The sequence below is a fragment of the Solea senegalensis genome, linkage group LG1, assembly GCF_019176455.1.
Source record: "Solea senegalensis isolate Sse05_10M linkage group LG1, IFAPA_SoseM_1, whole genome shotgun sequence".
Lineage (NCBI taxonomy): Eukaryota > Metazoa > Chordata > Actinopteri > Pleuronectiformes > Soleidae > Solea > Solea senegalensis.
The window spans coordinates 14,584,957-14,610,362 of record NC_058021.1 but is presented as its reverse complement, the minus strand read 5'-3'; the positions used below and the strand labels follow the sequence as shown (position 1 = coordinate 14,610,362).

Below are 25,406 nucleotides of genomic sequence, written 5' to 3'. Positions count from 1 at the left end.
GACCATTTAGTCACAACATAGAGAACAAAGTGCATAAAGTCTATGCTTTGAACCATTATCCTGCTGTAAACTCCCTCCTCTTCAGCCAGGTAACTTCCACCCAAGTTTCCCATGTTCATTTGAGCAGCGAGGACAGGGATTGTTTACTTTAGAGGGTCTTCATTTGTTCATTCAAAGAATCAATATTTATCTTATTATCTTATCACACGAGGGAGGACGACGATATATCACCAAATCCATCCCATCACATGCGGACAGCACTAAGTTTTTTTAGCGTTTTAAGGCCAAATTTGGGATCATGCATTGTAGCATTGTAGCCACCACCACAAATTTAAAGGAATACTGATTTGCATTGCGCTTTGTAGCCTATTACTAGAATAGGGGTAGTATTTTTGAAAAATTGTGCTCCCCAACCTCAGTTGAGAAATATCTTCATTCTTTTCTTTGCTGTGTGCCCACCAGTGACACTTGGTCCTGTTAGCGTAACTGTTAGCAAAGATGGCAGACACTGTTTACATTCTGGGAATGAGGTCCCGTCCCCCTACGAGTGGGTCTAAAAAGTGCTGTATTAGCGTTGCAGTTTAGAGCCTCGGACCAAGTGTCACTGGTGGGCACGTAACAAGAAAAAATGAAGATATTTCTCGACTCAGGGGAAACTGAGGTTGGGAAGCACAATTTTTACTAGCCCTATTCTAGTAATACAAAGCTATATGCAAATCGGTGAATCAACACCTTAAGTCTTTTTGAATATGGTTCAAATGTTAATTAGTGTTAAAGCAGTGTGAGTACAGCTCTCTCTCTATATGCATCTCTACAAACATTAACAATATACACAATCTGTACAGCCAGACAAGTTGTTAAAAGCATCATTTTTTTTGCCGTGTTTGAACACAGGGTGGGGGGAATGCCAGATGTGATCACATGCTTTCAAAAGGAGACACATCCTGGAGTACGCATTGTAATGTCAGGTGTGACACAGTATGACTTTGCATTGTCCACACGCGATCGGATGACTGAGGAGGAACGCTGATACCAGGTCTGAACGGGGCCATTATATAGTGTAGGGAAATCAGTGTCACAAACCACACCATTTGCAGGGTAAAGCTGTGTCTCATGAGTGAGACCAACAAATGAACACATGACTGCCAGTTTTTGTCACACTCTTGTGCCTGATTTTACTCGCCATGCTCCATTATCTGATCGTAAGCAATGTAAGATCATCCACAACAGCAACATTAACTTAACTTCAATGTGTATCCAATACAGATAATTCTATCGAGTGCCTTTAATCATTTCTAAGTCTCGATTGTAGCTCAGGTAAACCCTGGAGGGAAGCCAAGGTCTGAGACACATTGTGATTATGTCTAGATAAATTTTTTTTATTGTTTCCGCTGACTTTCTGCTACTGTGAGCATCATTATAGAACAAATGAAGGTGAATACGAGAGTATTTATTGCCCAAGTCCAAGCTGCAGCGCTCACAGTAGAGGTCATTGCAAATGGGTTCACGGTAAGATGTTCTGTTTAATTTGGCTGGGAATTCCCTGCTGTAAAAAATGTCCTTGGAAGCAAGACTTTCTCCACATGTCTGTTCAGAGCATGAACATCTGCACCGGCAGCGTTGGCTCATCAAGGCCGATGCCACATTTAAGCTATACAAACAATTAATGCTTGATAGGGTAACACATTACAGATTCGTTTGACAAAAGGAATCGTGTCTTTCAGCTGTCGAGGAAGAGAGAGAACAACACAAGTGTTTTGTGAAGCAGATACTCGGGGGTTTCCTCCTTACCAGATGTAGGACAGCATCAGCAACAGGGGGCAGATGATAACGGCTTGAAGTACCTGCCAGTCGCCGCAGAGATACGCCACCCCAGGCATCAGCAGCTGACCACCCAACACCACAAAGCTGGCCACCATGGTCATGGAGAAACGCCATCCTGGCAGGCACAGCTCAATCCCTGTAAAAAAGAAAGAGAGAAAGAGAGAGCATGTTTTTATTTAGGTTTTCCATAAAATGCATCACAAAAGTATTCGTCATGATGAGAACACTGGATCTGAAGCAAAAGGCCCAGAGTTGATGACTCAACTATCAAAACAGAATGGCACCTCTGACTAGGTGAGGCAGACAGGTCACAGCACGGATCCTGATGATGATTAGTCTGAGAAAGAGGCTTTCATTTTGTCTTAATGCAACACAGACACCAAGGCATTCCCATGACTGATTGTAGTATTGATATTGTGACTTTTTAACGCAGAGATACACCATAAATAGAGTAAGTGACTGCTCTTTTAATAAAGAAGTGTGGGAACCAATGTCATTAATAGAAAACACTGGGATTGTGCTTTGGCAGCAGTTCTGGTGTTGAGACAAAAAAAAAACCATCCAACATTTGGTAGTTTCAGCTTCTCAAAGCTGAAGAATTGCCACATTTGTCTCCTTTACATTAGCATGTATCGGCACTGTTAGGGCACAGTGAACGTAGACGGTGGTTGTTGTCGCCTTAAAAAGGTAGAAGGTCGAGTATGATGTTCTGACATTGTGCACATGGGTTATCGCTGCATACTTGTGCTTCCTCCCACAGTCCAAAACCACACGGATTAGATTAATTGGATTCTAAATTGACCATAGGTGTAAATGTGGGAGTGAATGGTTGTTTGTCTCTGTATGTTAGTCCAGGGAGGGACTGTTCCCCTGGCTAGGATTGGCTCCAGCCACCTGCAACCCTCATGTGGAGGATAAAGCAGTAGGAAATGAATCGATGAATAAATGTAGACCAATGGTAACTACCTCGCTTTGGTGGAAGAGTGTTCTTTTGCATACAGCATCATAAAGTGGGGCCAAGCACACAAATGTCGTAAAGAGTTGTAATATCGAAGATGAACTCCACATGAAGCCACTCTTGAGGACTTGCTTCTCCACAGGAAGAGAATGTTTTATTCATCGTCAACACTCGCAATGTTTGCCATGATTACAACATAACTGACCAAGTCCTCAGTTGAATAAAATGAACTACTTTATCTTTAAATTAGAATTGTGAAAGAAACGTTTACCTTGCCTTTTGTTGAAATTAAATAATGGCCCAGTGTTGCAGTGTAAGCACGAATTAAAGGTGGCTTTTAGGGATAAGCTACATGTAAATAACGGTGACAAATCACTTTATACAGTTGTTGTTCAGAAGAACAGAAGACAGACCAAGACAGTAGGCCGCTGTGAGAGTGATCCAACTAGAAAGAGGCTCCTTGTATTCATCTCTCTGCTATCAGAATGGCACTGATTCATTCACTCGGTCATTAGCATGCACCCCACACTGGTAGTCAGCAACCACAGACAGTCCAGACCTTTAGTTACTGCAGTGTAGTGGACAGCATTAAATCAAACCAAGAGAGCGAAAACTAATGTAATCCTGCTCTTACCCTCCCACCTAAATCTTTTGTCCTGCTTCATTCAACCCCGTTTGTTATACATCATTATTCCCTTCTTCCTAATGGGTCTTGCCTGCTTCCCAGGAATGTGAGCACTCTGTAGATGGGTCTTTCAAGGTGACAGGGCCAGGATAATACAGTGGGTGTCAGCGGCCACAGTTCATTCCAGTGGAAAAGACCGGAATTTAAATTAGGACTTGCCCCCTTCTGAGGACATGAATAATGCCCTCTGTTTCACGGACACTATCGCAGCTGGAATGACAGAGGCAATGAGCGGAGTGGAGGGCGATGGGTGCAAGACCTGCTGAGTTTGAACCAACTAACCTCGGGACTTAGTCTCTGTGTGATTCTGGGAGAAAAGTGGCGGTTCACTGGTTATGGACGACATGAGATGTGACTACTTCAGTTATGTAAAAGGCGTCATGTGCTTGGACCGGACCACTGAATCGTACCATATATAGAAACATGTTTTTACAAAGTGAGACGGGTAAAGGCGTATAGTTGTACAAACTGATGCCCATAAATGTCAATGAGGATAAAATTCTGAACTCAACTTCAGCATGGGAACAAGAGGCAATGAAATAAAGGGAAGCCTGAGCTCCTTAGTCCTAGTGACCCTAATCCTCCACAACCCACTAGATCAGCATTCCCACAATGCCCTGCTGCAGCCTGTGTCCTACAGACAAATCTACCAATACCTAATCTGATGTCACATATAAACACTTTCCACAGAAGCTGACTAAGGGTCTCTGGGATGAAAACATAAATGGGACCTTTGGACTATTAAAACACACATTTAAATGCATTTGCGCAGGACGTGGACATGACATCATCAACAATCAAGCCAAGAGCCAATTAACGCCAATGACAATCCTCAAATAGGCTTAGGCTTGTTTGCTGACTTTGGCAAAATAGGAAAATGAAGAGCACTCGACGGCACGCCGCTCACTGCCGAGTACAGAGAGCGCTATTGCTTTAAGACCTTGTTCAGACCTGGTATCAACATCCAGACTACTCACGATCCCAAACTGAACAGAACACAACATTCCGGGGTGATGCGAGTACTCGTGGGGCCACATTCCTGAGCTACATGAACCCAATCCTTCATCAGGGCAGATTAGAGACCGATCACATCCGACACATTTTGTACAGTCAGAGTCGATAAAACATCATTTTAATCTCACAGACCAGTGTATGCGTCTATAGGGTCACAGCAGACACATCCAGGATGCATACTTAAGGCTCCGAGATTAGATTTGTAAAGAAGGGTGCTGATACCAACTCTGAATGGGGACTAAAAGTGGCACCTGTGTATATAATAGCATGAATGTTAACAACACTAATAAACCATAAATGGTGGAGGTAATGAAGGGTTTTAAGGAGGTTTTGTTTTATTTTAACCGACCTTACAGGTTTGGCTCATCTTCATGTGGGTGGACAGTGTGAGGCTCATCCAAACCCGACTTGGTAGATGCACCATCGCTGCTGCTCTTTTATCGATACACTGTTAAACCTCTCCGCCCTTAAAGCTGTAGTCACGGATGGATAACGATGGATCAATTCAGGGATGTGCTGAACTGCTAATTAGTTTTTGTGGTACCACTTCTGATTGACAGGCCAGTGCAGCACTGTCAGCGAGTCGCATTTCCCTGATTAGGACCAAACGAACCTCTGTCGTCGACTGGATCGAAATGTGAATTGAATCCTCGGTAGCAAACGGCAATCCCATAAAGTAAGTCCAACAGTGCGGGTGTAAGCGCAGCCTTGTTTATCCCACGTTAATTAAAGTGGTTGTGAGAGGAGGACACTTTTCGCTTGAGGTCCACAATCAACCAAGAATCTGTCCCGACGAAGCATGAAGAGACTTAGTCCAGCTGACAAGAAACAAAGGCTTTTGTCAGGTTAACGACAGGAAATGAAAATTGATTTCCAAGTTTGTGTTCTGATGATTCTACAGTGTACTAATCCAGATCCTTCTGGGTACAAATGAGCAAAAGAAGCTGTGCTTTGTTTACAGTGAATTTTAGGGCAGTGTGACAGGACAATAAAGTATAATGACAGACAAAAAAAAAACATCCTCTGTTAAGCTTTCATATTATTCTTCATCACATTTTGTGCCTCTTTAAGATTTGCATTATTCCACACTAGAGCTAGATTAGATTATTAATCGACAACTAATTTGATAATCGATAATCGGTTTTAAGCTATTTTCATGATTAAAACAAGATTTCCAATTGTTTAATCTTCTTAAATGTGAATATTTTCTTAATTTCTTTGCTCTGGATAACACAGAAATCATTAAAAGTTAATCATTTTGGTTTGTGGACAAAACGAGACATTTGAGAACATCATCATTTCCAGGTTTGACGAATACCGATCGACATTTTTTAAGGTTTTCTGATATTTCATGGACCAAACGATTAATCGAGAAAATAATCGTTAGTTGCAGCTCTATTCCACACCACAAAAAAATTAACCCAAGAAAGACCTTGACCAGACTTTAAACCTGAGCGCAATATGAGCAAAGTGGATTAATAAAGCAGTCTCAGACCACATTGTCAACTCACTGGTCACTTTATTAGGTACACCTGTTCAACTGCAAAATAACTAATCAGCAAATCACATGGCCGCAACTCAACGCATCGAAGTATGTGGACAATGGTGGTCGATATGACCTGCTGACGTTCAAACTGAGCATCAGTATTTTAGATTTACACACACACACACACGCACTGGGGGTTTTAAAATATCCAGTAAACAGTCTTCTCTGGGCTAAAGATGCCTTGTTGATGCCAGAGGTCAGAGAAGAATTGACTGGTTTGAAAAACAAGTTGAAAAAGGCAACATTAACTTCCAGCAGTAACTCAAATAACTCAAATAACTCAACCAAAGTTTGCAGATGTGCTTCAGCAGTAGAAGTTTATTGTATTGGGTGTCCTATGTATTTAGTAATTCTGAGGTATTTCCACATCTACCAAGCAATAAAAGAGGCCAATTCATGAGGAATAAGGTCATTGATTAGTCTCTTATCAGGCGCTGGAAAGAATGTCAACAAGCCCCAACGAGCCACACTTTCCTTTGACCTTTGTGAGCAAAACTTCCATCAATCATCAATCAAATGAACCACAACCAGGAGAGGTCTTTCGTCTTCTTCTTTTTTGATAGCGTTTCTACCAAACCACTTCACCCTGCTTCCTCCCACATAGACAAAGAGCAGTACAAAAACCAAGATATTCCTTCTATGGGAACTATGGGAGTCTTTTTTTGTTTCCCTAACACACTGGAACCATCTGTGTCACGTAAGACACAGCATCTATTTCTTTCATCAAAATAAAGTGCAAAGGTCGAGTGTCCTGATTTGGCCGGTAACTGGACTTCACTCTGGTATTTGCAGCGTGAGATAGCTGCAGGTCTTATGTCATGCAGTCTTTTACACTCGTCAAAAACATGGAGAAAAAAATCAATTAGATCATGAAATAAGGAAAGAGAAAAGGAAAAAACGCACGTGGGAAGTCAAGTACTGTAAGTCTAATGTGTGTCACGGGAGGAAGTCTGTCAGGCAACCAAACATGCAAACGCTGCACATAAAAAGGGAACTTTAACCCTGCTCAGAGGGACAAAAAAAACACAACTCGGTCTGCACCTTAACCTATTAATCAGCAAACAGCCAGAAAGGGAGAGATGAGAACAGTTCAATGCGTGGACCGTGGAAAACGCCACTCTTCAACTGAAAAGCATTCGCACCGTGTAGACAGTAGAGTCTAAGTCGAACCCTCCCTCCCTTTCAGAGCCATCCTTGACATTCAGAACGCATAAAACGTCGCCATAGTCGGGTCAGTGCGATCGCAGCACAACATCTCTGCAGTGGCGAGAGTGTGAGTGAGGCAGGCCTGGCTGCTGTAACCGGGAGGCATAGCCACATGGAAGGAAATGAAAAGCTTCTCTCTCCAGAGTCCAGATCTGGCACATGTTACTCAGCTGAGGACAGACTGAATGATATCCATCAGTGGCAAACACGAGAGGAGAACGGCAAACAAAATTCTGCCGTCAGCCCAGATTGTACCGACAAACGGGAACCCGACAGCGACATAAAGGAATCAATGTACACAGAAAATCCCACAGAGCTGTCGTGACCCTTACACCTCATCTGTGTGCTGACGTTAATAGACCAGTGGTATTATTACCACAGAGAGAATCCACCTAAATACAGGCAGGGGTAGCAAAAGTACACAGAAGTGCAGAAGTCAGAAGTACAAATATTGATTCAGTATTTAACACCGAGCGCATCACAGACGACGCGTATGCATGCGCGCACGCACTCTGCGTTACTGTAATCACGCGACGGTTTGTGCTATCGGCAAAATTCCAACAGTTTCTGAAAGCTGAGAAGTTGCACGACGAAAACAACGTGGGGTTATTACGGTAATTTCACTCGCGCTGTTGCAGCAGGCCAGCCAGCCGGCGAATCTGCGTCTGTGTCACCAGAGGAGAGAGTTGGGAAAACACTTTGAGACAGAAAATATGCTTTATAATGTTCACATTTCAAATTTAACACACAAAACCTGGTGTTTGTGTACAACTACAGTGTTTTTTCTCAATACATTTTTAGTTTTTCTTCATTTTAAATTGTTAATACACTACTTTAACATGCAGTAAAGTGTAAATAACTGCCAGATATTGGCAAAAGCACTTACTCACAGGACATTTTCTGACCCGGTTAAAATAAGCAAAAAAAAAAAAAACCCTTAAAGGGTTAACTTCAATCCAATATCTATTGACTACTGGTTTGCGACTACAATACCTACAGAGCCTGTTTTTAGAAATGTAAGGAGTGTACAGAAGGTACAGGCAGAGTATTTGTGTTCAAATGTCAGGAGTGAAAGTACAGAGTCAGCAAAACAAGTCATATCCAAGTGACTTTGGTTCAGTGCCCGTAGTATTTTGGTAGTCCCCACATTACAGTCAAAAAATGATCAAGGATCATCCTGTACATACAGAAACAAACCCATATACATAACATCTCAGATGAGAGGGGATGTGTCGTCACACGTCGTTACTTAACTTACACACTGATACTGAGATATACGGCAAACCCAATCATATATGACCAGTCGAGAGTGTTGCTTTATTTTATCAGTGCACATTCGTCTCATCTCCTATATGAAACGAGTGTTTATTTTTAAGTGTAGACGTTGTGTATCTCATGCTGTGCCAGAGGGCCTGTGCACTCAGAAACAGTCTGTGCTTTGCTTGATTGGATTTGTTCCAAAAGCGTCACATGATCAGAGCAAATACTCTTGCAATAGACTTTTGCAATAGACTTTATTTAATAGAATTTATTAATGTTGCCACAATACCACATTCCTTCCCCCGTGTTCCTGATAAACAGTCCAGTGCTTGCATTCACTTCCTTGAGTACATTTACAATCATGACACAAACACACAACAACAAAAAGTCCCCTCTCGCCCCCTTTAACATTCACCATCTTTTAAAAAATAAATAAAAACAATTAAAACAGAAGAGAATACATACTAAGTATATAAAAAGTAGCTTCATTCATTTCATTCAAGTACATTTAAATGAAGCTATTCATGAACAATGAAATAACACTAATAATAATAATAATAATTAAAAAAAAACCTCTTAACAGTCCTTGTATAAATAATGCATGTTGTGTATATTTGTGTAACTCCGAACCACAGAATTACATCAGCTTGGAAAACGAGGTCATTCTAGTGCAGGATGTGGTCTCATTATTGGCATTTTGTGGTGCATATTAACAGGCGAGTGTTGCCAAACGAACGACAACAAGACAAATTCACACTCTCGGACGATAGTTTTGAACAATTACATGAATTGGATGAGCATTTAACGCAGCTCACCATCTGAAGGCATTGCGGGGATTGCCCTGATCTCTGGCTGGTTAATTATAAAATAATGAAATAACGTGCACGAAACAAAGCCGTGACTAATTCAGCAAACATAGGGCAGCCCCGCGGCCAAGCAGGGCTTTCCAAGTGGAAAGGGAACTTGGACGGTTGTCGGTTCAAGTCCCCACCAGGTACCCAACGCCCATTGCTCCCTGGGTGCTGCTCTGTGGCTGCCTGCTGCTCCTAATTCTAGGAAGGTTTCTAGTAGAGGATACAGAGAAGGAAATTCCCCCTTCGAGACTGATAGAGGATGAATGTATTTACCTCTCTTGGCAATGTCTGATTTACTTATTCAAAATGATACTAGAAGTGACAGCTGAATGGTCTGGTAAAATATAGAGCTAATATAGAGACGATTAATCGACAACTACTTTAATAATTGATTAATTGGTTTGAAGCTTTTTTTTCATGATTAAAACAAGATTTCCGATTGTTTAAGCTTCTTAAATGTGAGTATTTTCTTCATTTCTTTGCTCTGGATAACAAATAAACCATTCAAAGTTAATTATTTTGGTTTGTGGACAAAACAAGACATTTGAGAACTTCATCATTTCCAGGTTTGACGAACACCGATCAACATTTTTAAGGTTTTCTGATATTTTCTGGGGTTTTTTAACGATGAATCGACAAAATAATCGACAGATTAATTGATTATGAAAATAACCGTTAGTTGCAGCTCTAGTAAAATACATAACAGCACAAATTCGCTCTCGTCAACAATGTAATTTATCTTTAAACATGTCGGTTACCATGTAAAGAGTTTGGGAAACACTGCTGTAGATCATCACACACACACACACACAGAGCAATCATGAGCATGTGTGTCAAAGGTCACCCACAGAAAAGTCATGACGCTCTTTATGATGCGTGACCCAACAGAATCATGTGCTCTGCCTGTTGTCTTTCTCTTTCTCTCTCTGGCTTCTCCCACACACACACACACACACACACACACACACTCACACACACACACACACAGCCCTGTCATGTAAAGACATGCCACCTCCTCGTCAGACATGGAAATTGAGGAAGCACTTTAAGAGTTTAACGTCACGTGTAATTTTCCTGCTTTTTTTTTAAGACTATTTAGCGGTTGCTTTCACTAAATTAGAAGGCACAAGATGGAGGACACGCACACACACACACACCGACAGTATGCTCACTGGCAAGAAGCTGCACTTTAACCTTCAATTTCAGCGCGTTATGCAACGCGTACTTTTGTCAGCCTAATAACCTTGTGTCACACTGATATTTGGTGTAGAAATGGATCCGTCCTGGGGTAAAAAAAAACAACAACAGATGCGAGTGCATGATACGGCCTGTGTATAAACAGAGAGCAAGCTCTGGCCCACTGCCCCGCTACACAATCACCTCGCCTCAAGCTGATCACTAAAATTCTCACACAAACACTCGGTGCAGCCAACGAGCATGACTCAGCGAGTTGCAGCGAGGGCTTGTATATGGGGGGCAGTACCACAGACACCGTGAGCTGGGCTTTTTGCTGGCTCGCTCGGCGCGGTGATGCTACAAGCGCTAGATAGACGCTCACCGACGGAACCCCCGCATTATAAATGGCAGCGTTGAGTCAGATGACTTGCTATAGCCGGTTTACTTCTCTGGATCCAACATACCGTGGAGATGCATTAGCCTTCGAGGCGGTGTCTCACTGCCGCAGAGACTGGCCACAAACTGAGAGATCGTCAGATAACGGACTTCAAAAACAAAGGAAACATGAGATTGCACTCACTAGACCAGTCATTAGCAGAGAACTGGTTGAAACAATTACTTGATTAATCAATTATTAATGGACTACTAAATTAATCAACTATTTTGGAGAATTAAACAGTTTTTCTGGTTTTTCGGCTTCTGAAATGCAAATATTTTCTGGTGTCTTTGCTCCGTGTTTTTGTTTTGAGGACAAAACAAGACATTGAACAGATGAACCAGTTATGACAATAGTCATTAGCTGCAGCCCTAATATCAGAGAAGGTTTTTATTTGATTGCCATTTATTAAAAAACATGCCTACAATGCAGTTGTTCTATTGGAATTGGCTGGTTAATCTATTTAAAATAAAAAGGTGTTACAGCTAAATGGCAGCAAAACAGTCAATCATGCATTGGGTCACAATAGTTTGCAATCTTCAAAAAGTGATCCGAGCAGTGATTACATGGACCTTGGATCTAACAGATAAATAAATGCATGATATAACTACACAAAACGAAACTTCCTTGTCCCTATTCCAGGGCTCACACTACATCATCACATGACCCAAGTCTCAATGATGAATATCAGACATGTGACCAGTGTGACTTGGATCGTGTCGATGACATCTCGTCAGCAAAAGAAAACATTACAACCACACCAACCTGCAAGCAAATCAGTCATCGTGCGAAAGACGATCCACTTGTCGGACACTCGTCAAAAAAGTCTCACTTTCTATATCCCCCCCCTTTGCAGTTTCCATGTTCCTCTGCAGCTGTACAGGCTATTGTTTTCCTCCTCGCTGAACTCGCTGGTCCCATTTCCCTCCCACCGTCTAAAACAAACCCGCCACCAATTCTCTGCTCTGTCTCAGTGTGTTGGCAGTTAACGTCAGGAGCTGAGTAAGTGTCATATCATATCAGCCATGTCACACCACTGCACTGGGCGCCGGTCCAAAAAGGCCTTTCCTGGTGGAACGAAAACGCTTCACACTCCTACAAAGAGGCTCATCTATATCCTCACAGCTCTTCTGATGGATGCCTACACGGATCAATGGGGGGGAGGGGGGGAGGGTGCTAATTACAAAATTTACAATATATAATAAAGCTGTCAGCCACTCCAAACAGAACAGTCTGAATGCTCATATTGCTATTTTCAAAACAAAATGATGACACACACACACCGGCACTGGGCTTGAAGGGGCATGAATCGCTCGCAAACCGATGAGAAAGGGGGATTAGTGCAACGTCTCTAGAGCAAGCATAGCCAAAGCTGGGATTTGGCTTCAACTTCCCTTTGTAAGCAGAGTCAAACAAAGCGAGCCACAAAAGAGGATCATGTGTTTTATTACGTTACATGTACGTGGATGTCACATGACCGACGCACTGTGTCAAGCCCTCGGTGGTACACTGCAACATTTGCTGAACTCCCATCATCTGCTCAAATGTCATTAAATAACCGCACCAGAAATAAAATTTCACATTGATTCTCTGCCTGCGCTCCTCCTCCACCTCCACCTCCACCTCCTCCTCTTGGACCTACTCCTTTGGAGTTTTGTCAATACAGAACAGCTACAGGGTAAATATCATGTGACCGAGGCCACACATGATGCGCGATAAGGGTGGCAGTGCAGCGACACGAAACCTACACAAATATGCAAAGCTAAAAGGGAACGTCACTCCGGCTGAGCCCCGCTGCAAGCCGAGTTTCCTTCACGGTGCTAAAACAGGCGCTGAACGATCAATTACAAACAGTCATGAGGACACAAAGCAGCGCAATGACTGAATACGTTTCATTATTTCATGAGCAACTGAATACAAAAAAAAAATTGTCCTGATCCCATCGATTGGACAACATGTCAAGGTCCAACTTTAAAAGTCCAAACTAAAGCCGCAAACTGCGAGGATCCTGTGTTTGCTGTTCGATACAAGTTATTTACCCAAACTCCACACTATCATGGTACCGACAAGCTTGGCGACCGCTGTTTTTGACTGCAGAAACTCTAAGCGCGTTGTGTGGAGGCTACAGTGTGACATTAACACCGCACATACATACAGTAGGTTATCTCACGTTAGAATAAAAGCAAGAGAGCAATAACGCTGTCCACTCTGCAGTTTAATTTCACATGAAAGGCAAAAGGCAGAGGATTCAAATGAGGAAGCGGGTAGGCAGAGAACGGCGGAGCAGGGCAGAGGACGTGTTAGTTGAAAGTAAGGAGGAGGAGGAGGAGGAGGATATATGAGCGATAATTAAAACCCTTTACTCTCGCTGACGATATTCAGTCATTTACTTGGAATGCAGCCCTGCTACATTGTAGCTCTGCTCTCACATGAATATAAATATATGCATTTGCATTATTAAGGATAGTCAAACCTTAGCTCAGCTAAGTTACATTTAAATATTGCTATACCATTTCATTTCATTTCATTCTACCATCATCATGTAGTAAATGTTCCCAGTTCTTGTGCAGTGCTTAGTAAATGTATTAGACCACCGCCCGAAGCCACAGCTGCCCTATAAATTAGCTGCAGCAGTAATGATCAAAATCATTAATGTAATGGTTAACGCACCAGTATGTAGAAGCTCTTTAACCAAACTGATATTTTCCATGACACGAAAAAAAAAAAAAACAGAAGAAATAGTAAAGCACAGTATTATTTCTTGATTCAGGTTTCAAATTATAGTTAAAAACGGCCCAAATCTGTGCATAAAAAGGGTGAATTCAGTTTGTCTTTTGCTAAATAAATAACAATGACACTTTTAAAGATTTCTAAAATATGTAAGTTTTCTTGTTTTTATGTTAGGTACGGCTAATGAATATTTGTTAAGCACGGCATATATTTTAAAAAAATGAAAATAAATAGCTGTGACTGTATGGAAGTCATAGAGGGTAATGTTGTAAAAAATCACTTCACTTCACTTCATTGGATTCCAACCACAAGGGTTGATTTATTGAACACTAAACTGTAGGCTATTGTGAAAGCAATGGACGCTCCTGCCAATTTCATTTAAATATGATAAAAGAGGCGTGCTGCCCGGTCCAACTGCAGGCTTTTTCCCCTCCATCTGCCCCACCCTTCTCCTTTTACCCCGGTAATAAAACGGCCTAATATAGACCGGGATGCTGAAGACTCCTTCCTTCATCACCTTACACCCTCCTTGTTTCCTCCCTTCCATTCACTCCAGCAACCTCCCTCTAAACTGGTCAATTGATGTTGTTAAAAAAAACTGCATTGCCGAGCCCATAATGTGCATCGGCTGCAGCACCAATTATCAGGAGGCTATCAAAGCATCTGCTCGCGCACAGTTTTTGGAACCCGCGTAACATTCCTTACAGAGCTATTCATCTAAAGAAAAGGTCACGTCAAGAGTGAGGATTCATCTCCGCGTGATGAGTGAAGTTAGTGAGGCCATCATTCATTATCAGGGTATTGATTGAGCAGCGACGTGGATTACAATCTAAATAAAAGACGTGCTGCTGCACCTCAATGAACAGTAAATAGCGAAGAAGATTGCCACTTTCTCTGTTATGATTATTTATCCCAACGATCGGTCATCAAGACTGGAAAAGCGCAATATAAAGTTTTAATTTAAAGTATGAAATGTGTAGTAGTTTCCAGTGTCATTTTTGGTCACAATACAAATCAGTGATACTGACGTATTAAAAAAAACACGCCCCTTACAGCTTTGAACTTCCAGTGAAATGAGAGCGGCTCCATTTCCTCGACGCAGCCTCTCAAACAAACCTGTTTGACCTACAGCCTACTTTAGTGCAAACACTGAATCCAGGAAACACTTACACAAGTGAGTCAAAGCAACAAGTAGCTTTCAAACGGCTCAAATGAGGCCAACAATCGACACAGGTATAGTGAATGGACAGACGCCAGATTTCATGAAGGGGGGGAGACACAAATTCATGTACAAAGATTACTTATTTGAATGTATTAAAAGGTGTAGCGCATATTCCCACAACTCTGTGTACTTTTTATATTATTATTATTTATTAACACAACACTGTTGCCCGGCAACATTCCCACACAGCACACAGGAAGTGACTCCTTCTATTTCAAGAGAGCCCAAAGGCAACGGTAAAATTGTGCCAGTAATGTGAAACACTTCTTTTTCCCCACTTGCCCCTGCGTTGCTACTGTATACCCACAGAGGCTCCCTCAGTACGGCTGCACTGCAGCTTTGAAATCATGATTTATCAATTTACCACAGGGGGGCGGGAGTCGGGTTGGGAGCTACACACTTACTGAGGACGTAGAGCGAGAGCGTGATCCCCGCGAGGCAGAAGCCCTCAAAGAACCGCAGAGTGCTGAACATGGGGAGGTTGACAGAGAAGGCCACAGACAGACCAAACACCAGCATGAACAGCACTGATATGATCAGCACTGGGTGGCGGCCAAACCTAAGAAAAATGGTAGAAAAAAAAGACAAGAAAAAGGATTACGGGCACTTAAATATATCATTTTTTATTGGACATACTGTATGTGCCATTCAATATGAGCGTGACTGCACTTTGTTGAATAGCTTACCAGTCTGCGAGGATCCCGAACACCAGGTACCCAAATATTGATCCAACCAACAGAGAGAACTTTGCGATGTGGACTTTCCACGCCGAGTCGCACACCAGACTCCACTGTCGAGGCACATGAAGAAAACACAGACATTAGTGACAAGCAAGTTTGACATTCATTATTCTATGTTTTTTGATTGAGTCATTTTTGTCCCTTTCAATCATGGCCTTCCACAACAAAGCGCCCCTTATCCATGTACAGTAAATATCAAGCAACATCCACAATAGTTGGTGATTTCCCCGTAAATGTATGCACTTGTTAATGTCCTCAGGTTTAACTCCTAACTTGTGACGCCACGTACAAAATGATCTGCAAAACCACAGCAAGAATCAAGTCATCTCCATTAATCGCCCTCGTTTCCTGAAATCAGGTCTGAAAGGTGACCTATTTTATTATTGATTCTCTCACCCTCTGCAGTCCACTAAGATGCTAAGCTACAGGCCAAGTTTACTTGCCGACTGAAACTCTGAGGGATCGCCGAGTGTAAACAATGCACAGTGAGTAATTCCTTCTGCATGAACTGAGAACGCCAAGACAAGTTGTGACAAACAGACCTCGTAAAGCTCGCACTTGCACAGAGGCGCAGCAGCAGCAAACGTAAAGACCGGTGGGGGGTATGTGCACTTGCCGCGAGACCGAGAAGCAACTTTGACAAACAATCGGACATGATTACGGAATGATCCGAGCAGGTACTGTTGATGCTGCGAGTTGGGGACGGAGCTTGTGCTTGCGGGTTTCAGCTCAATATTGACTGTGTGATCATTGTGACAATCAAAACGTGTAATTTGACGCCATCAAAATAGAATGGCTCGATTTCGAATGAACGTCTAATTGCCGCTTATTTTACCGGAGGAATCTGAAATGGTAATTTTCACACAGCACTCATGACCCGGGTCTCTCTGCATGGTTTGCATGTTCTCTCCCGTGTGTGCGTGCGTGGGTTTTCCTCCCACAGTCCAAAAACATGCCATTAGGTAAAGTGGACACACTAAAATGACCATGGGTGTGATTGTGAGCATGGATGGTTGTTAGCTGAAATTGGCGCAGCACCCCCCCGCAACCCTCAGGTGGAGGATAAAGTGGTAGAAGATGACTGGAAGGATGGTCATTTTACACATGTTGGCTTCAGGAAATATTGCACTTCCTGTGATTTGAAAATTACAGGAGGCTTTATTGCGATTTTGATAAAGATTTCGATTAATTGTGCAGCCCTACTCAATATTCTAATGCAAGAATGATCATTTATAGATACAGAATTGCTTCCAACAAGCAATATTCAACTCGTGCCTCCCAACAGGACAGAGCAAGTATTGGTTTGGTGGTCATAGCAGGTGCATTAGGGAGGCGGCCTCACCACATCTTTTCACTATGCCAAGTAAACTCATATATATTTAATACAGCGTCAGTCTAGTTTGTTCCTCCATTTCTCTAACCTGCTGTAACCTCCCCTTTAGTGACTCGTCCAAAATGGAACGCTCCAGGATTACCCAGGGCCACCGGGACAATCACATGATCCCGGCATGCCACTCATTCATGGTTTCAGTATTGATGTCAGCAGAGGAAAAAGACAAAGGGAAGCAAACAAGTTCGCATTGCACAATCACAGCAAAACTAAATGTGCTAAAAAAAAAAAAAGTAGCTTCCCTCCTCGAGGGCCATGACAAATGGAAATTAAACTCTGAGTCTGCAGTTACACAGGTTCCAGTGCTAGTCACATGGATAATATTTTGGTGACTATACAGAAAAAGGCAGCTGCAGTTCGAGCGCAGACAGCTGACCAATACCGTCGCACTGTATCAGCATTCTCAAGTCACACGGCACAGGCCGAGCAGCGGCGTCTCACAAGGGCTGGAAATGTGTGACCGAGAGAGCAAGAGAATGAAAGGTCGTCATTGCTACAGTATCATTAGCGTGCCTCATTTGCCCCCAACTTGTATGCATTATTTACCGGGTCTCTCTCTCTCCAGGCTAATACTCTACTATTAACATGAGTGTTAAAAAAAAGAGAGAAGAAAATAGACAGATTCTCAGTTATATCAGAACAAAAGAAACCTCAGAGTCAAATGCAGCTTGTAATTTCTGCCAGTTGCTCCCTTGCTATTGTCTTGCTAATTTGGGAGAAATGAATAGGAGCCAGCGTGAGATGGAGTTCAGTTAGACGCATATAAATCTATTAGGTAGAAAATACAGAACAATGAGGGGCCGTGAGGAAGTCACTTAAAGTCCCCAGGGTGTCTGTCGACCTCGCGCAAATGACCGGCCGCCAAATCGGACTACACACCGGCCGAGTCTCATTAGCTCAGATGAAGACACTCTCAGCTGCAGCTGCACATTTCTGCACTCGATGAACTAGAGAGCGGTGGGGTGGTTCAAAGGGAGGGGGGAGGAAGGGGAGGGAGACAAAGGAAAGCCCAGGAGGAGGCAGGAATTGAGATTATACAATGCAGAAAGAGAACATACAGCCGAGCTAGAGAGTAATGCAAAGAGGAGAGGGAAAGATGGCATCACAGGAAGCCGCAGAGAGGGAAATGCTTAAAAGCAGTTGTGAGGAGAGGATAGGGGAAAAGAAAAAAACATGGAGACACTGCTGCATAGTTACTGCCTAGCAACAGACCATCACTGTGGTTATCTGACTCTTTCTGCTTCCAAGTGCAAGTTTGAGCAACACTGCCTCACTCAAGGGATGCAATCCTGTAATGTGGTGGCAGAGACAAAAAAGAAAGGGAATAGAAATCTATAGCGTACACATTGACTTTCTATCTCAGCTCGAAAAGAAGTCCAGGAAATGAAGACATAGCCTGATGCGACATTTCCTCAAGCATATTTTGTATTATGTAAATGTGACAAATTACTCATTACTGTGGCATTCAGGCACAACACAACACACCAGGAGGAGCGACAATAGCGTGATTGTAAAGTTCCATTTTCCAGGCAACCATCAGTGACAGTGAAACAACAATAAACCCCTTTCCTGTCAATCTATTATTCATCGCCTGCGTTTGTTGACAGTTGAGGAGCACGGCGACACGTCGCGGTCGCCAAAGAGACGACCCGCCGACAACGAATTCCATCGCGCGATCCACAAAAACACATTCAAAGCAGGGCCAAGGGTCAGGCGCCCCGTAACGCCCGTTCCTCCCCGTTACAAAACAGTACTTATCAGATGTGCCGCACACACTCTTGTCACACACACACACACACACGCAAGGAGCCTCAACTCGAGTTTTATCTTTCAGTTGCACAAGCGTCTGTCCTCCCAGCTGACGCTGCGAGTGGCTGTCATTGTGTGCTGACTGGGTATCTGCAGTGGGGTCATCGCCTTTCAACAGCTGAGACTGTTTCAAAAGTGTCCCACACTGATCTGGAGTCTGTGGAAGGAGCCGGGCCAGCTGGGTAAACAGCGAGAAGGGGGACAGAGCAGAGATGAGGCCTGCGTGGCGTTCAACTACAGTATCATCTTTCACATCTATGGGCGTGTAACCACCAGATACTCATGCTGGGGTCTGGGTGTCCCTACTGATGTGCTTTTCAACATGCCGCGCATATCACATCCATACAGCGCTCCAACCCAGTTGCTACGACCGACGCGTAGTTCTGCAAAGCACAGATACGCGCGAGCTCACGTTAAAGCGTCACTCATTTACATTTCTACAGATCCGCCTTTAAATGTGGTTGAGGGGAAGCGGCGCCATCATTTCACATGAAATACAAACACAAAACCAATAATAATAATAATAAAAAAAGACTGTGTCACTTGGCGCTATGTTTGGTGTCAACTTGGGCGAGAAATGATTACTTTCATGCTACGACCAAGTACTTTGCTGCAGAACTACACATTATTTTGTAGAGAATAATGACACAATTGGCCAAAATGTAAGATTCAAACATTGCACACATGAGACAACAGGAAGCAATCTCTTCATCATTATGTAAAGAGTTGGCGGTTGTTCATCTGTGGACTGACTTTCAGCTCGACAACAAACACAAAGAAATGAATCAACGACGATGTATGCGATAAAACAATCATTTAAACGCACAGTATGTCATTTTGTGCCGCTAGGGTTCTCTTAATCAAAACCAGAACAAAAGACCTAGTTAGGTAGCAGCATGGGATCATGGGAATTGTTTGATTCCCTGGTGTGGTTTTGTTCACACCATGTGGGGAAAGCTTTAGCTTTTTAGCGGCAATGAGCAGTCGTGATCCATTAGAATTCTTTCTGACACATCGCGGTTTAATCTGCGATACACCTTTTTAAGTCGAGCTTTAATTCCGTCTTTATAGGTTTAAAACAAGATGTAATGTTAGGATGAGAACCAAATGATGTTTTTAACATTCATGTATTGAATTGCAGTTTTTTTTAATCGGCACAGAGGGAAGATCAACTGGAGAGCGAGTTTTGAATTGCGATTATTATTATGGTGACATCTACACGCAATAAAATGGAAAAAAATAAAAATGATTCTTTGGATTTAATATACATACGCATGTCGACAAAATATAGGCGTCAGTCTCATCATTTCAATGCAGAAAAACTAATAATAAGGATAATAAATTTGTATTTGTAAGCTCCTTTCTAAACACTTTACATCTTATATAAGAAGATAAATCAAACAGACAAAAGTTAATATAAAATAAAACGGACAAATTCAACACAGTAGTGGAGTTTAAAAATGCAAAATAGAGAAAAACATGGACGAGATTGAGATTTTAGAATGCTCCCTAGAATTTGAAAGACTTCATCATTTTAAAGGGGAGTTACTGACTGAAAACTAAGCAAAAACCATGTTCCAGATTGACTGCATCTTAAATGCATGACGGTGTTGTCGTTTGGGACGCGTCCAGCCGCGGAGTATTACCAAAAGTCCTAAATTCAGTTTCAGACACAAAAATCATTATCAGTTCCTGAATGCCACGTGTCGCTGATGAATACGCCTGAAGCCAGCTTACAAAAAGGGGGATCGATAGAGAGGTTAATCTTCGCTGTGAAGACACTCTCAGTCCACTGTCTTAGAGAGCATGTACAGCTGCTCCACATCTGAATGGGAGCTCAGGGTTAAGTTGCAGAGAGACTATCCGTCTCGGAGTAATGATACATTCTCATTTCTCAGGCTCAGTCCAATTAAGATGGACCCTGAGGAGAGCTTTGACTCAATTAGGCTGAGTCTCCACATTCACCACTTTGGATCCTTCACCAGCACCTCAACCTCTGCCGCCTCCATCAAGGCTGTCGTCTCTGTGACTGCAGACAAACGACTGAGCACGGAGGCATTCCTGCGCTACGGATTCGGTAAAAACCTAAAGTGGCCGACGCCTACATTTATTTACATGTCAACCACATTTGATATCACGGCGCGGTTAACCGAGTAGTACGCGGTAAGCACTTGCTGGCACATTTCATCGGTGTCGAGCCTTGGCTCCGCTTTTCAGGGATCGTGTGTCACAGGCCGCTGAGCCCAGTCATGTGGAGTTATGCCTATGCAATCCAAACACAGGAACGAAATGCCACGTCATCACTTCCTGCTGCAAGTGTCATCCCGGTGTCTGGAAAATAAGGACAGCGAGGTGACGGGTTGCCAGGAGGGACAATTGTGAGGTCAGGGTCAGTTCTGTTTCACTTTTGGCTCCATTTGGAGACTCGTCTGCGTGTCACCCGACTCAATCCCTCCCCGACGGTGACCTTGTCAGAATGTGGCCTGCAATGGTCAGGGGGAAGACGAGCACTGCGACACACTTCTACCCCGTCACTGGTCTGCTGTGGTGGTAGTGTCAACATGACATTCTCATTATGTGTGCAAAGGCAACAGAGAGGTTTGTATCTACAGGTCACAACAGTGTTTTAGAGCTGAAGTGGTTATAAAAGAAGCCTCAGTACATTTCTTGGTTCATTTGTAATAATAAACGCCCACTTGATTGATTTCCCCCAGAGTATGACTTCATTTTCAGCTGCACGTTTTGAATATTTGGAATAAAATGCTTCTTGTGCAACCACACCTACCAAATCACCCAACGGACACAAAATGAAATCCAGACTAAAAAGAACTCCCGAGCTCATACTTAAATTGAAAAGCAACAGCTACATTTTAGTTGCTTCTTTCAAATGAGTCCATTAACAATGATTAAAAAAAAAAATGACGAGGCTGTTGGCATCACAGTGGACGTAAAGCTTGGGGTCCGACGACCTCAGCCGTTGCACTGGGAAACTACAAAGCCCAACTTCAACATCGCACTCTTAAAAATGGCTGGAAGTCTGTCAAGATTTTGACTCTTAATGATAAAAACTCAACAATGAGCACAGCTACTCTCCCTGTTCCTCAAGCTCTGTGAAGATTTCGCACATTGTTTATCACGCAAACTAGACAACGATAAAATCTTGATGTAAACGAGCACCATCGCAGCTTGGCCTTCTTCCTCCAGCAGGAACACCAACTATGGAGCTGTTGTGCATCCGACGCTGCTGTTTGGTTGTGGCACTGTTATGGCAGGTGATGTTTGTCCAGGGATGAGGTTGTGTGTTATGCTTAAGGGTGCACAAATGGCCTTTGCTCCAAATCAAAACAACAAAAAAAAAAGGCACCGTGTCTGTTGTGTGCATTACAACACACAGGCAAATTCCACCGGGCCCCGTCAGCAGGTTTTGCCTTAAGTGCCAATGCGTGTTGCACTTCTCTCTGCCATAGGTCACACTTTGTGTCAGCCCTGGCGAGAGCTGGAATGGAAGAACTGGAATCTCCCATTTACATTCCTGATAGATTTATAAAGGTCCGATGTTGAGCCAAGTCCTGGCTCAGTGATGAAATGACTCAGAGCTGGAAATACATGCAGCGGACGCAACAGTGGAGGCACAGCCATTGCTACTTTCAAGAAGCTGTCAAGGGAACGTGATTTAAGCACAGTTCGTATTCGGAGGAGCAACAGCTAATCAATTAATAACAGACCGCTAAATCAATCGCCAGCAATTGGGATGAATGATTACTTCTTATGAGTGTTAATAATTGTGTTTTCAGCCTATTAAATGTGATTCTCTGACAGGAAAACGGAATATATTTAGATTGTGGACAATACAAGACATTTATGAATGCCATTTTATGAATCAATCGACAAATAATCAACTGTTAAATTACTCGTCAACTGCTTTGATCACAGATGTGGGCGTTTCTTTTATAATGAAATTAAAACCATTTCTGTGATCCCTGCCTGTTAAATACTAATGGGCTCTGGTTTCTATGCTCCTCTGACAGTTGACTCAATATATTTGCTTACTACTAAAATGACTTGCCAGCTACTTAGACGACAGATTCATCGGTGGGAGTGTTTGACGTGGTAACGTTTTCTTTGTTGGCTTCTGAAATGTGTATATGCTTGGCTTTCTTGGCTCCCCTGACAGTAAAATGAATATATTTAGGTTTTTTTTTTAACCATTTTCTTGACATTTCATGACATAACATGGATGAATCCCTGTGTTTCTTCAAGTAAATAACAATAATTCTACATATCTGTAGTCACTGATTGACGTTTTGCACTATTTTCTTACATGTATTGAACCCAATGATGAATTGATTGAATAAAACAATGAGAAGAGCAGTGACCCTGGCTTACACACTGACCCTGGAGTGTGTGATGCTGCCTGAAAGGTGTCCTTTTAAAAGAGTGCTGTTGATAAGGGCCACAATTGCACTGTTTCACTTAAGTGACTCAATCACGGAGGAATGGAGGAGATAGTGTGCCACGGAGAGACGAGAAAAGGACGCCCATCCTCAACACGCTCATCCTTACCTTGGTAACCACGTTCTGCACCAGTCCCGTGTGCAGCTCGAATGTCCACTCGCTGCAGTTACACTGCGTGTTGCTGCTGCCGCTGCTGCTGCTGCCGCTGCTGTCATTGTAGCCACCGTGACTCCCGTTGGCATAAACGTGAGCTGCCCGCGCGCTGCCGTTCCGTGAGCTGTCCGACAGCAGCGAGGAGAACCCCGCGGTCCGATTATTAGTCGCATTGTTGGCCAAAGGCTGGACGCATGTGCTGTTCGGCTGGGCGAGGAGGAAATTGTCAGAGAACTGGCTGAATCCGATGAATAACGCCGGAATCCATGTCAGCACGATCAGCTGTTTCTGGTACTTCCCAAAGCCCCCGAGAAACGGCAGCACGGCGCCGTCGATGCGTGTCAGCAGCCCCGGCGACGTGGTGTCGGGGGACACGAAGCCGTTCTCCGGTTGGTGGTCCTCCGTGTCGAGCTGCACCACGGCCATCGCGCTTCCGCCGAGAGATGCCTCCGTTGTGTTGCGAAGCCGGGCTTTGCAGTGCGACTCCCCCCTGTCGACTCCACAATGCGTCAGCGCCCCTCAGCCCCGGCGGCGGTGAACGCCGTGCGCAGTCAGTCCGCTGGTGTGGAAACAAGACGCACCTCTTTTATTGTCAGGGGGGCACTTCCGCGCGGCCGCCACCTGGAACAAACCGAGGGCAGCCCCGAAAGCTCGTAAACAAACAAACACACAAATAAAACAAACAAACAAAGATAGTGACTCCGTGCGAGGCGGGATAGGCTACTTGACGACCTGCTCCGTCGTGTGTTTCATCATTGTGCGCGTCGGTCAGCTGTAGCAGCAGCAGGAGAGAGCTGCTTCCTTCCTGAAGGAGCCACAGGTAACACACCTGCCCACAAAAGCTATAATGTCGACTCTAAACTCACAACATGGCCACCTGGTTATCATCCTCACTGGGGGAAAACGCTCATTGCCTCATACCTCACAACAGTTTCAGACTAATTTAAATAATTTAGCATTTTAGTCATTCACAGGGACTAACCAAATTGTCTTGACTTGGTGATTTAAATAAAAACAAAACAATCAGAAACATATTTTAATTTACAATTTCCTTCGGGATAATAAAAGTATTGTAATGAACATTCACAATAATTATGCAAAATAAACTGTCACGTGCCAGTCAAATCACACATCTCAAGGCTTCACAACTGGGAAATGTGTTTTGTAACTGGAACACTATGCTCATTATTATATTCACGAGTTTATGCCTATTACTTAATATTTATGTGATTTCAATAACACATGCGTAAAAATCTCTTGGAAATGTTTGCCATCTTTAATCAAAAATAACGGTTTATTCATTTATTAGTATTAGAATAGAATAGAATTTTATGAGAGAGTTCATTTTAACACCAATTCTCTTTAACGCTGCAAAATTAGAGTTTATAGCTGTTAGCAACTACAACCTAGTTGGGCTTTTACATGAACGGTATAATAACATACACATGATCAAATGCGTTAAAACTACACTAAAACACAGAATGACATGCTAACATGACATAACACATTCAAATTAAAATGCATGTATACATAACAACTACACACTAAACTACATACACTCAAGCACAACTTACAAGTCAACTAAACCTAATGTACCTCAAACACTGACTGGGTACAGCTCTGTTTTGCGCTTAGCCAGCACTAAACCTTTGTTGTACAACACTGAAAATTTGGAAACCAATGATTCAAAGTTAAGTAAGTTAGACTTTTTCAGTAATTAGCAGTGAAGCCAACAGATGGGCCTTTTTATCCATTATTTTTAAAGGCTTGGTTATATAGGGATGAGGGGTGTCTAGTTATAGATGATTTTTTTTGTATGTTTACCAAATTTAATAATTATTATTATTATCATTATTATTCATAAAGATTCAGTGTGTAATAGTTTGGAATACTATGTTTGCATGAGTGTATGATAGGGCTACACCTAACACCTAGCTTGTTGTCCCCA

At 42.9% G+C, this 25,406-nt stretch overlaps 1 protein-coding gene across 3 annotated transcripts in view; it reads right to left on the bottom strand.

Annotated features, from left to right (window-relative positions):
• The window catches only part of slc22a23 (solute carrier family 22 member 23), a 35,811-nt gene extending 11,558 nt beyond the window's left edge, over positions 1–24,253 (bottom strand). The window contains exons 1-5 of one of the 3 annotated variants that reach the window (XM_044031445.1): positions 24,191–24,253; positions 23,414–24,079; positions 15,598–15,701; positions 15,316–15,470; positions 1,792–1,960 (exon numbers count right to left, since the gene is read on the bottom strand). In XM_044031445.1, coding sequence (XP_043887380.1) covers positions 1,792–1,960; positions 15,316–15,470; positions 15,598–15,701; positions 23,414–23,884 — 899 coding nt within the window. In that variant the 5' untranslated portion in view covers positions 23,885–24,079; positions 24,191–24,253. Of the gene's footprint in view, positions 1–1,791; positions 1,961–11,724; positions 12,084–15,315; positions 15,471–15,597; positions 15,702–23,413; positions 24,122–24,190 lie in introns of those variants that run through there. The other 2 variants (XM_044031438.1, XM_044031454.1) reach the window with 2 other exon arrangements.
• Positions 24,254–25,406: the final 1,153 nt, after the last annotated feature.